The following is a 13,622-nucleotide window of genomic DNA, read 5'->3' as shown; positions in this document are numbered from 1 at the left end:
AATTTTGGAGATGGCTAGCTATGCCTTTGGATTTAATAATTGCTCAAAGAGGCAAAAGAAGGAATAAATCCCAAATGGAAAATATTGCATGAGACTTAGCAATATTTTTGCATATCCAAGGTTTGGAGGGGTAGGAGGATCTCTGAGAAGATTTGGAAGATCAACAGATCAAGGGAAATAATGGCTCCTTTGTAAGCACAAAGGACATATCCAAATTCCAAAATTTGGAATTAGGTCTGAGAGGGAGTTTGAAAGGATGCAAGCGAGGTCCTGCCCATAAGCAAAGACATGAGCAAGGTTTTGAAAGGTTGGAAATGACAAGAATTATCAGAGTCATCTAGCAAACTCAGGAGAAAGATTTGCAAAATGATTGCCAGGAAGGAATAACAACATAAAAATTGATAACCCAATTTTGGGGCTGTTACACTCTCACTGGAGGGGCTATTTCGTGGAGAAGCTCCAAACTGTCAATACTTGCATCGTCCATGATGTATTCAGAATTTTTAGCATGTCATGAAGCCACGGGGCAGACGATATGGTTAAAGAAATTTATACCCGACTTGAAAGTGGTAGATTGCATTGACAAACCACTAAAGATGTACTGTGACAACCAGCCCGCAGTATTCTGTACTCACAACAACAAGTCGAGTAATGCTGCCAAAACAATAGATATAAAGTATTATGTTGTGAAAGATAAAATCCAGGATCACACTATAATTCTCGAGCATATAAGGACGAAGGATATGCTTGCGGATCCGCTTACGAAAGATTTACCACTCAAGGTGTTCAAGAAACACTTAGCTGGCATGGGTTTAAGGGAATGCCTATGATTCCTGGATCATGAGAGGCCCAAAAGGAACAGAATTTGGGCTGTTTGGTTCTCAGCCTAAGGTTGCCACGCCTAACCTTAGTCATGCCATAGCACCTTAGGCATGTGTTTGGTTTATTGCCACACTTTTCTAGTTATATGGCCCACAAGTCATAGGCTCAATTTTTTGCTAAATCTTGCCACACTTGTGGTGGCCATTTTGTTAGCCACACTTTTTGTGGCAGCCACACTTTGCCTAAGGTTAGTTGTGGCAAAGTTAGTCATGAACCAAACAGGCCCTTTGTTTCAAGATAGAGAGGTATGTTGTAGCTGTCTGGTTCTATCGGCAATGGAGCTGTGACGATGAAACATGCTCTATGTATTGATCTGCGATGAAACGAGTAAAGTAAAAGGTATATGGTTAAAAGTAAAAGTTGAGATCAAGGGGGAGAATGTTAGGTTGATCTCCTCCCGTGTGGGCCCAATGGCCCACCGGGCCCTTAGATCCGCGCCCTGATTGGGGGTGCCCAACCCACTATGGTTGACGGGCCCCTGTCACCTGAGCTAGATAAAGAGGTGGGGGCCGGCGGCACACAACATCAAGTTCGTCGCGAGCCGTACATCCCACCGACACACCTACCGATCTAGGTCAGCGCAGTAGTGACAGGAAACTCCGCCGCCTCGACCACACCCTACCATCACCGTCGCCCTCCACCATGTCCGGCACCACGGGTTCATCGAGGCAAGGAGAAGGTACTCCTCTTCCTCCCCATCTCTCTATGTTTCTCTCACTCGGATGCATAGACAGATCAATGAATAGAGACTGCTACCGATCTAATCTAGCCTAGGTGATCCTAGAGAGTCTATCAGTATTACCATGCGACAAAAAATCCCCCATAAGAAAACTCACTCTAAGTACCTGCTCCATAAAACTCAACCCTCCCTCTACTAAAATTTAAAACTTCTTTCCTCCTTGGTTTTTGTTTTGCAACCTTGCGCCATATTTTTCCTTATTGGTGTGGACCAGAGCCCAAAGACATTTAATAATAATTGAAGATAAATAACCCCTGCTGAAATAATGCCTAAACCTGCCGATGCGGGCGCGTTTCACGTGCCCTTAGAGATTTTTTTGAAATAGTTTCATGGGACTACAACGCACCCTATATTTCAACACATGGCTACATCGATGTTGGGCAAATTCTTTCGTGGTTATTCTGAGCTATGCTAAACCTTCAAGCGATTTAAGGTACTTCAATTCCGCTCGATAGGTGTGTTATCATCTGTGCATAATGTACGAGAAAATGACTACCCTCTCTTGCTATGTACAAGTCCCCGCCAGTTTTCCATATCTTCGAGTAGTAGTCGCTGAAGCAAAGGTAAGAGCGGACCAATCTGTACAGAGGTTGCAGTGGAGAAAGAAAGTCTTTTTACATGTGTGCATAATGCATACTACGTACTAGTAGATAACCCTGACAATGATTTTTCTTACAAACGCATTTCTGATGGCAGCAGCACGTTCCAGTAATTTTATTCGGCATGTGAACAAACGAGCAAAAAATACGAACTTGGCAGTTCTCCCATGCCTTACGACACCACGGAGGTATCTGATCCAAAGTGTACAGCCCAGCTCTGCTGCTTTGGCCTTCTTTATTCAAAGATAAAGGAAAAACCAGGTAGGGCGACAAATTCCATCATTGTTTTTTACAATCCATATGCCAAATCGCACATGGGTGCTTTCTTTTTGTGTGTGTCATCTTTTGTATATAGCACACGAACGCTAGGTTGTGTGCGTTTCAACAATGACAGTCTCCCTCACACGGGTCGGAAGTCCTTGTGCGGTGAATGATTTGAACAATGTGGGACGTCTATTTCTATACTAATAACGTCAGTCCGTATATCAGAGGAATACCTGGAATCTACACCGCTGAAAAACCTAAATAAGCACAACGCTGGAGATGTATTTTGTGAGAAGATGGCAGAAATATGCTCGGTTCTGTCGTCTCTGTTAAATGGATGCCGCACTCTTCGTTGGCCGTGTTATGTTATGCCTCTGCGGATTATTCCACAGGTAAAATTCAGGTGACAAAGATGTAAAAGTAAAAAAAATAAGACCAACCCAAAGGCTAACCCTCGTTGGCTTTTCTTTACAGGAGAAAATCCGTGAGCACGTTCCAGTAATTTTATTCGGCATGTGAACAAACGAGCAAAAAATACGAACTTGGCAGTTCTCCCATGCCTTACGACACCACGGAGGTATCTGATCCAAAGTGTACAGCCCAGCTCTGCTGCTTTGGCCTTCTTTATTCAAAGATAAAGGAAAAACCAGGTAGGGCGACAAATTCCATCATTGTTTTTTACAATCCATATGCCAAATCGCACATGGGTGCTTTCTTTTTGTGTGTGTCATCTTTTGTATATAGCACACGAACGCTAGGTTGTGTGCGTTTCAACAATGACAGTCTCCCTCACACGGGTCGGAAGTCCTTGTGCGGTGAATGATTTGAACAATGTGGGACGTCTATTTCTATACTAATAACGTCAGTCCGTATATCAGAGGAATACCTGGAATCTACACCGCTGAAAAACCTAAATAAGCACAACGCTGGAGATGTATTTTGTGAGAAGATGGCAGAAATATGCTCGGTTCTGTCGTCTCTGTTAAATGGATGCCGCACTCTTCGTTGGCCGTGTTATGTTATGCCTCTGCGGATTATTCCACAGGTAAAATTCAGGTGACAAAGATGTAAAAGTAAAAAAAATAAGACCAACCCAAAGGCTAACCCTCGTTGGCTTTTCTTTACAGGAGAAAATCCGTGAGCACGTTCCAGTAATTTTATTCGGCATGTGAACAAACGAGCAAAAAATACGAACTTGGCAGTTCTCCCATGCCTTACGACACCACGGAGGTATCTGATCCAAAGTGTACAGCCCAGCTCTGCTGCTTTGGCCTTCTTTATTCAAAGATAAAGGAAAAACCAGGTAGGGCGACAAATTCCATCATTGTTTTTTACAATCCATATGCCAAATCGCACATGGGTGCTTTCTTTTTGTGTGTGTCATCTTTTGTATATAGCACACGAACGCTAGGTTGTGTGCGTTTCAACAATGACAGTCTCCCTCACACGGGTCGGAAGTCCGTGCTCAGAGGAAATCCAAAGGCTAACCCTCGTTGGCTTTTCTTTACAGGAGAAAATCCGTGAGCACCGCGCGTCCGTGCCGGGACTCGAACTCGGGTGGGCTGGCAGCAACCTTAGCTGCCCAGCCAAGGTGTCGACACCCCGTGCTCAAAGATGTAAAAGTAGAATGCTACAAAAGTGTAGCTCTGCTCTTGCCTTTCTTTATTAAAAGAAAAAGAAGAAGCAGGTAGGGCGACAATCCACTCTTTGTTCTTTAATTAATTAGCTCCAACCGCAAGCAAAGAGGATGCTGCAGCAAAAGACCAGCCATGGACAGGCCATGCGTACCACACTAGCAACACTTCACGTGCTTGCTCTCCTTGAAGAAACAATGCACTTTACTCTTCGTGCGACTACATAAGGGTGCCCCGAATAGGAGTTGGCTGCACAACAAGCAATAACACACACTGTCCTCCTACATTGACAATCAGCCTTCTGACAATAGTGTACGTAGAGTTGGCACCTCGTGTTGGTGATGGCGTCAAGCAGCGGGGAGGAGCCTCGTACCTCACCAGTTATGGCGGATTCTACTCCGATGGTGAGGATGGAAGCCAAGATGTTTGTGGCGACAGGCCATGACCATTGCCAGGAGTTGAAGGATATGATCAGCAAGGCGGATCCTTCGACCATGGTAGTGGTGATGGCCTCCAACAACCAGACTTCCGCACCGAAGCCTCGCTCGCCGGTCATGGATCCCCGGCTGCTAGCAGCGGCCTGCTCTGGCTCGTGGCAGAAACTGCAATCATTTCTCAACAAGCAAGACCGTCAAACCTCCAGCGACGGGGCTATCGGAAGCTCGGCTATGCAGCCAGCTTCTGGAGACGTAGAAGCACTTCGCTGGGAGTCTTTCCTGGACGGGGTCACCATGGATGGCGACACTTTTCTCCATGTGATGGCCACCAACAGTGATGGTGACAACTTGGATGAAGATGGCACCATACGCAAGAAGGCAATAAGCCTCCTCTTCGTGCAAAACAGCCAGGGAGATACGCCTCTGCACTATGCTGCACGGGCGGCCAAGATCAATATGGTGTCTTTTCTCATTGATCTGGCCAGAGGTGAGGATCAAGATACTAGCAGAGTGAAGGCATTGCTAGAGATGGAAAACATGAGTAAATGGACAGCCTTGCATGAGGCGGTCTGCAGTGGGAAAAATGATATAGTCGAATTGCTCATGAAGGAGGATCCAGAATTGACAAGTCTTCCGAAGACTGGTACTTCTCCGTTGTACCTAGCCATCTTAATGGAAAATAAAATCATCGCCAAGACACTCTACGAGTTAAGCCTCAGGAAAAGTGGGAATAATGACAGGAATCTTTCATACTCTGGACCAGATGGACAAAATGCATTGCATGCTGCTGTTCTCCGAGGCAAAGGTACTCATGCTGACTTTTAATGTTTATTACATCTCGGTTTAACATACTCTTTTTTCTATCTAGACGACATTTTTGTCAGATATATATATACTATTTTCCAAATGGTAAGTGTCACACGTTTTGCCACGAAGCACTCCGGCTCTGACATTTTTTACAACTAAAGTTGCCATCTTTAGCATATATGTGGGTTATGAATGTTGGTGTTTTATTGTGTTCAAGTATTTTAACAGTGGGACTTGTTTGAAGAATATTTATCTCCTTTGACTCCATCTTTTTACCACAACCTATGTAGGTTCATTTTCATTACTCAAATAGATAATACGGTGGGGATGGACGGGGGTGGGGCGGGACTTATAGGAATGGCAAGGGCGACATTATGGCTGGTTGTCATGGCTGGGCAGGCATAGAGTTTAGAGGCGATACTTTTAGTTGTTTTTCTTTCTCTTTCTCTTTTATTGATTAGTGTAACTTACAGAAGCCACTTGTAGGTCTTACAGAGATGGTGTTAGGATGGAACAACAATCTTACAACACAACAAGATGATAAGGGAAGTACACCTCTTCACTTAGTTGCATCCGTACTACCTCAAAGTCCCCTACAATTACTTGCATCCGTACTACCTCAAAGTGGCCTACAAGCCATACGTTTCCTTCTACTGAATGCCAATCCGGATGCATTGTATCAAACGGACAACGACGGGTCATTCCCCATACATGTGGCTGCATCCGTAGGTGCAACACTGGCCATCAGTGATTTTATTGAGGAGTCACTCAGTTGTGTTGGTTTGCGTGATGCTAGGGGAAGGACGTTTCTTCATGTTGCAGTTGAAAAAGGGGAAATGTGGACAGTCCGTTCTGTTTGCAGGAACCGGTCGTTATTATGGATTTTGAATATGCAAGACAACAAAGGAAACACGGCCATGCACCTAGCTGTCCAGACAGGGAGGCTTACGATGTTTTATGCTCTATTCGGCAAGAGAGAAGTACACTTAAATTCAACAAATGAGAAAAGGGAGACTCCCCTAGATATAGCAAATCGCAATATTTCCAAAGGAAAACTGTATTATACTCAGGTAACGTACATGCAACATTATTTTATTTTCAAGCACGAGCTTTGAGATGAATGAGAAAAATTAAGAATTGTGTGTTTTAACTTGAACTTCTTTTCATTTGCAGAACAGTGAAGTGAAAATATGCAGAGCACTCAAATATGCTGGTGCTAAACGGGGTGTTTGTCGTCAGGATTGCCTTGAAGAAGACAATATTATCCAAGGAAAACAGGATGGAACATGCAAAATGGATCAAGTGAAAGAGGGGACACAAAATCTATGTGTTGGCTCTGTACTAATTGCAACCATAACATTTGGTGCAAATTTTGCCATGCCCGGAGGTTATAGAGCTGATGACCACATTAATGGAGGCACACCAACACTTGCGAGAAGGTATGCTTTTGGTGCATTCGTACAGGCAAATGCACTTGCCTTTGCTTCTTCCATGATGGCTACAATTGCTCTTATGTCTTCTGGATCTCCCATGCACAACCCTCGGAGCCGGGCAATGAATATAAGCATGGCCTTCGCTTTCATGGATGTTTCGGTTACAAGTTTGGTGGCTGCTTTTGCACTTGGTACCTATACGATGCTAGCTCCTGTTGCTCATAGGACAGCCGTTGTAGTTTGTGTCTTAAGTTCTCTCGCATTGCTATATCGTGATTTGGAAATAGCAATCAAGAATTCTGTTCTAGCAGCATCACACTACAGGAGAAAGCGAATATGTCACGGGATAGTCTTTTCGTTGGCGGCTTTCACATTCTTGGCCAGTCTTATATTTCAACTTTGGCCCATAGTAGTCATCTATTGTTTGACTGCATTAAGTCACATCAGTGGCAAAGTGGAACTAGCGGCACAGCCACCCACACCACTGGCTTGAAGAAGGCTGAATTGGCGTATATTACATGGATCAGGGCAGTACCATCTTACACTGCCCAGTTAAAGATTTCAACCAGAACTATGTTTCTAGAGGAACTTTAATGGATCGTGTGAATGTTATGTCAGACTAAACATTTCTTTGTTCAAGTGTGAGTTTGCTTGTGCCAGTGCTACTGTAAACAATGCTTACTGTATTCGCATGCAGCTGCATTTTGTATTGTCTGGTTGGAGTTTGTGATTCATCTAAGCTGATTGAATGACCTACGTTATTTTGTTGTTGTGAATTGATCTTTGTGACAGTATTTCGAATATAGATTTCTCTACACAGTTTGTAAAGAAACGTCATGTTTTGACAATAAAGAATATAATGGCGTCGCTCTTTGCTATAATCAGTGCCAAATGCCGTGTCACTGATGATGATCATGCTATGTAGGAAACAGTACTGGCAGGTCGCCCAGCCTGCAGTCCATGACGACCGGACGGCAGTCTCATCACAGCCGCTTAGCCTTCAAACTTTCAAAGGGAAGGGAGAAGGGAGACCCCTGAAGATTGAAACCAGCCTGCCAATGGGTGTCGGTTGGTTTCTTCAGAATACACCATATAAATTACCAAATGGGACAGTATATACAAGTTCAAACAGCCTCACATAAACTATTTGTGTTACATTGTTAAAACTTTCAAGCTAACAATCCTCTGGCGATCATGCATGATTTACGAAGCTCTCCAACGATTATGTATTTTTTTTAGAGAAAACGCATACGCCCGACATTATCGATAAAGCCACCAGGCAGAGTATGACATAACACCAATGACAAGAACGAACCCAAACCGTTATGTATGACACTTGAAGAAACACCATCCAACTGTAGTTTACAGCTTCTTCGTAGGTCCATCAGCTCGCTGTCTCTTCTTGATTGCTATCCTTGCCGCTTCTCTTCCGCTTCCTAACCCTCTTTCGCTTCGACGGGGGCATCGGACCCTGAAGGAAAGAGTTCTCGTCAGTGCTTGCTGCTGTGAGATATCTGTGCAAAAGTTATTCACATCCCAATACAAATCAAATCAGCAGCTACAGCAATAAGGAATCTGCTATGGGCCTCACTGTCTAATAGCCTATATAAGATTTAGTTGTCACATTATTTACGAAAAAGGGTTTGCCCCCGCTTTGTATTACAAAGGGTTGTTACATTATTTCTTATGTATCTTAATCTTAGTAAGTCTGGCAAGCTCAGGCTTGCTTTTACAGCATTAATTCATCGCAACAGATATTTACAGTGAGCATGTCCCGAGTATTCCACACCTGATGGATGTCAGCCAATATGATTACCTAATTTTGTGCAGCTGGCGGTTCAGGCTTTGGTTTCTTTTTCTTGCAGGAGAGTGGGTTTAGGCCCAAATGGACACAGATTAACATTTTGTAAAAGAAGGCACAGATGCATTCATGATCACAAAATGTTGACTACGCCCACTAGTGTTTGACACAAAAAAGAAAGACTGCGCTCATACAAAAAGAGAGAGGGTCTCGTATGTCTCCCTTGCACCGGGGAACAGAATGTTGCGGGCGTGCCAGTGTACATAGTACACAAATACAAAGAAAAAGAAAAGAAAAAGGTGAGGCCTGCTGGCGTGGAAGCTATCGGGTGTCCTGGTTCCCGGGGGCCTCGGAAAGGCCCCGGTTAATTACTCCTGCGGATAGTCCCGCGGGACACCTCCGATTAAGCTGCGTAGTCGTCGTCTTCGGTCTTCGCTTCGCGTTCCTCATGCATGGTGGTGGTGGTGTGTGTGGCGGCGGTAGAGTCGGTGTACAAAGTGGTACATGCACCGTCGAAAACGTGGCCTTTGCTCCGTCCACGCCCGCCTACGCCGTCTTGGCTCGTCGGCCTTGAGACGCGTTGATGTGGTTGTTGATGTAGCATGCATAGTTGGCTTAGCTTGGACTTCGCCGATGACTTTCTAGATTCGCCGGATGTGCGAGGGGTATGCCCCGCGGGAGTAGACATTGGAAGGAGAAATAGGGACGGATGAACATGCGGCACATGGAGTGCGCATGCCCGTCGATGACCGCATACACCGCCGCCAATAGCGGAGGAAGTCGCTACCTTGCGCCGCTTGGCACGGCCGGCGATGGCACAAGCGCCGCACGCCAATGGGCGCGTGTCGCCGACGTGGAGTGCCGACGATGATGTTGAGTCTGCCTCCACGGCGGATGAATCCGGACCGGGAACCGCTAGACATGAGCGGACCACGGCACATATGACACGTGTTCGTGCCGATGAAGAGGGAGGCCTCAAAACACGCCTAAGCGGGGCGCGGCCGCAGCCGGATGATGTCTCCGCCGCCATAGTTATGACGAGTCGTCGACTCATCGAGCGCAGAGCCACCGCCGGCGCGTCGAGCGGACCATGTCGTCGAGTCCCGGCCAGCCCATGGAGCCTCCATGGACCGGCGAGGCAACGGCGAGGGAGGCGTCACGATGCAGCGGAGCCTTGCCTAGGCACCACCAATGGTGTAGGTAGAAGAGGGCGGCGCACTGGCTGCACTGAGTCGAACGCCGCGTGTCGCTGAGTCAAGGCTAGCCCATGGCGCCTCCATGGACCGGCGTGACGGGAGCGAGTAAGGCCTCGCGATGCGGCGGGGCCTCGCCCCTGGCGCCGCCGATGGTGTAAGTAGAAGGGGGCGCATTAGAGTGCGTTGTCGAACAATGTGTGCCGCCGAGTCCTGGCATGATGGTGTTGCCGGCGGACTAAACGGCGGAGGATGAACCGGGGAACGCGGACGGGCAGCGACCCCGGCACGTCATCGTTTGCGTGGAGGGTGCACCGAGGGTTGCGCATGGGCAGCGGCCCCAACACGTCATCGCGGGAGTGGTCGCCGGTGTGTAGTGCACCGGGGACTGCGGACGGGCAGCAGCCCCGGTACGTCATCGTCTTGCGTGGAGGGTGCGCCGAGGCTTGCGCATGGGCGACAGCCCCGGCACGCCGTCGCTGATGATGAGTCCGGCATGGAGAGAACGCTGGGGGCTGCACACGAAGGGCAATGCCAACGCGTCGTCACCGGTGGTGAGTCCGGCGTGCAGGGACCGCCGGAGGCTACACACGAAGGGCAACCCCGGCGCGTCGTCGCCGGTGATGAGTCCGACATGAAGGGGTCGCCGGGGGTTGCAGACGAAGCGCAACCTGGAGCGTCGTCGCGGGTGGTGAATCCAGCATGAAGTGGTCGCCGGGGGCTGCACATGCAGGGCAACCCCGGCATATCGTCAAAAGCATCGAGGACCAACATCGGCAGCCGGCTTCATCTCCGGCCGTGCGGCCGCGGCTCCGGCCGCCACCATTAGGATGTAGAGAGAAGGGATATAAAAGATTAGTATAGGTTCTCACCTTGGGAATAGACGATCGGCATGATGTCGATCTTCGTCGGCGGCTTCGATGAGCCCTGCCCGGCTGCGTACGGGGCGAGCACTCCCATATGGCGCGTGCGTCGGGAGTAGCGGTGCTTCGTCCGTCAGTCCTCCACTTCCTCTGTGCGTCTGCGTAGGAGCGCGAGAGATCTGTCGTACGCCGGGCTCCTTCCGTGTGCCTCCCTCCCAGGTGAGCAGCCTGATGACCCATGTATTTATAGGAGGGGAAGGGTAGGGCGCTGCACGTAGCCGCCGTTCAGCTGTTCCGATTTTTCTGGCCAAGGTAGGGATGCGAAGCTGTTTAAGATAAGGGAAACGTTGGGTACCGGCAGACCGGCCGAACCTCGATCGTGTAGTCATCCACGGCTCAACATTTTCCGATGGCTTTCCCTTTCTTGGCCCATCACGTGCCCGTGGCCCAGCACGTACGGCCGCTCGTTCAGCTTTCTTCGTATCTTCTTCACAGGAGGAGTGCACCGGTTGCTAAAAAAAAAACAAGGAGCGCACCCAGGTTGTCTTCAAAGGTTTATCTTTCATCAACTGCTCGCTGAAGCTTCGAGGTGGGTTGGGGAAAGAGATGCAACCACAACCCGATGAAGCTGCATCCGTTTGTTGGCTATGTTGTGACCATGGCGACACTAGTGCACAACCGGGCTTTAGCGCCGGTTCGTAATGGCCTTTAGTGCCGGTTCTGCAACCGGCACTAAAGAGTGAAGACTAAAGCCCCCCCCCCCTACTACCAGTTCGGCACGAACCGGCGCTAAAGTGCCACCACGTGGCACGAGTCAGGCCCGGGTGCTGGTAGACCATTAGTACTGGTTGGTAGCACCAACCGGTACTAAATGTTGGGGGGTGTTTGGTTTTAAATTTTTTTCCATTAATTTTGTGTTTTCCATTTAATTCTTTTTTGTTTGATGTTATTTTACGATACTACATATTGTACACGTTATGCATATATATAAATAGATTTTCTCGTAGAACCGATCATATATATATACAATCGAATGTCTCACAACCACCATCAATTATTCACACACACACACACACACACACACACACACACACACACATATATATATATATATATATATATATATATATATATATATAATTTGTCCTACATGTTGCCTTGGTGCCTTCGGAGCACGATGACAAGTGGTTCATGGGGCGGTAGCGGGTAATAGTATTCTTCTTTGGGATCTATGACCTGGTCGAGCAAAAATCCCGCTATTTCCTCTTGAAGTGCTCGTATGCGCTCCTCTGGTAGGAGCTGGTCCCGCACCTCTTTGAACTGTTAAGAAGGAGATCAATATGCATGTGTATTAGTTGTGTGACTAGATATCGACAATCATGTAAGATTTGTGAATAGTGTTCTGGCAAACGTACCCAGTCCTGTCTATTAGATCTGCTCCTTTCGGACGCCATCATGCGAATGTTCTCACAAACGTAGTATGCACATACTTCAGTCCCCAGCGCCTGCTTCAGGGCCTTTACGCGAATAGAATTTAATCACATAATAATTAATCAAGCATGTTAATTAATTAATGGTATTGAAACAAGAATTAAAGAGATGGTAGCTAGCTAGCTAGTACTACTTAATTACTTACCTTGGGTCGATACCAACATAGCTTTTGTCGCCATTTTCCTGGAGTCACCTTGATATACTTTGCCCAAGCCCTGCCCGCCGGTAAAGAAAATTAATAAAGGGGTTATTAAAAATAGTTCATATCAGGAAATGACGAACTAAATAGGCCGAGATATAGTTAATAATGATTAAAATAACCTGTCGACTATCCCTTTCACGATGCTGTAGTCACTATCTTTTTTAAGTAGTGAGTCCAGTACTTCAACTTTTCCTTCGCCAACTTTAATGTCTAACAAGATCCAGTGCAAGCTGCATGCACATACGTTTGCATGTATAAATTAAGCGGGCATGTGCATAACACTAATCAACTATAACCCTAAACCATACTAGTAGAGTGCCCGTGCGTTGCCACGGGCTTTTGAAAATTTGTATCGGCTGCATGTAAAACTTTACATACATAGAAAGATAGGTAATAACAAATAAAAAAATAATTGAAATCTAATTCGCTTTCAATGTACTTCGATTAAAAAAATGTAATTCGACCATATACCTGATGCACAAAATAAAGAAGTTGGTACACAAACACTGAACTCTTTATTCTGCAATGCATTACAAATGATAATAACACTTGAATGCCTTTTTTTAATTGTTAAAATTGTTTGCCTCATGAAAGCATATGCATTGTTATTATCTATTAATTAAAAACGACACATGAAGGATTTTTTTTTCCTTTAAACAAATGTTCCAACCAGAAACTTCATTGCAATATGCAATTGGCTGGCAAACTATTACATAATATGGATTTAGGCGCTTCAAACCATACAATTTACCATTTAGAAAGTAATACAGAAAAACACATGTTCTAGAACATGCTACTCCTACCTCTCTTGTGACAGGTGGACATATCAATCTTTGATAACATTTATTGTTTAAACTTTTATTGGCATTTATTTGTATTTTTATAATAATTTTTCAATTTTGTTTGAGTTATGTAACTTCATATTTTGTGTATCGGCTCAAAAGGATTTTCACATAAAACTCAAAAGGAAATGTGTGTGTTGTAATAGGAGCTACGCCATAAAAGGGAAGCAAGCAACCCCTATTGAAACACCAACCAACTGGAGAGAAACCCTAATTAGACATACACTCATACATTAACATCAAATATAAGGGTGAAAGTGTGAATGACATATATTTAGGAACAGGGGGAGTAGCTCACAACTCACAAGTTTACAACATATTTTCCCATCTATTAGCACAAAAGTCAAATAATGCACGGTAGGACTGAGGAGAAGGTATGTAATATGTGTGCGTGCGTGCGTGCAAGAGAGAGAGAGAGAGAGAGAGAGAGAGAGA

The 13,622-nt window shown here is 46.0% G+C and overlaps 1 protein-coding gene across 2 annotated transcripts; it reads left to right on the top strand.

Annotated features, from left to right (window-relative positions):
* The first annotated feature begins 4,393 nt into the window (after nt 1–4,393).
* Nucleotides 4,394–7,544, top strand: LOC123142245 (ankyrin repeat-containing protein At5g02620). 2 transcript variants are annotated; one of them, XM_044561235.1, is made up of 3 exons: nt 4,394–5,360; nt 5,858–6,432; nt 6,536–7,544. In XM_044561235.1, the coding sequence occupies exons 1-3, from the start codon at nt 4,460–4,462 to the stop codon at nt 7,286–7,288; spliced, it is 2,229 nt and encodes a 742-aa protein (XP_044417170.1). In that variant the 5' UTR covers nt 4,394–4,459; the 3' UTR covers nt 7,289–7,544. The 2 variants fall into 2 exon arrangements, with proteins under 2 accessions (XP_044417170.1, XP_044417169.1); XM_044561234.1 differs by having other exon boundaries at nt 5,849–6,432.
* The last annotated feature ends 6,078 nt before the right edge of the window (nt 7,545–13,622 follow it).

This window comes from Triticum aestivum, chromosome 6D, assembly GCF_018294505.1.
Source record: "Triticum aestivum cultivar Chinese Spring chromosome 6D, IWGSC CS RefSeq v2.1, whole genome shotgun sequence".
Lineage (NCBI taxonomy): Eukaryota > Viridiplantae > Streptophyta > Magnoliopsida > Poales > Poaceae > Triticum > Triticum aestivum.
This window is presented reverse-complemented; position numbering and strand designations above follow the sequence as displayed.

Excerpts from the sequence above, each read along its gene's own strand:
- LOC123142245 (XM_044561234.1), top strand. The coding sequence starts at position 4,460 with ATGGCGTCAAGCAGCGGGGAGGAGCCTCGTACCTCACCAGTTATGGCG. Across the intron at positions 5,361-5,848 it reads TGCTGTTCTCCGAGGCAAAG|GTCTTACAGAGATGGTGTTA; the intron begins GTACTCATGCTG and ends AGCCACTTGTAG. Across the intron at positions 6,433-6,535 it reads GAAAACTGTATTATACTCAG|AACAGTGAAGTGAAAATATG; the intron begins GTAACGTACATG and ends TTTCATTTGCAG.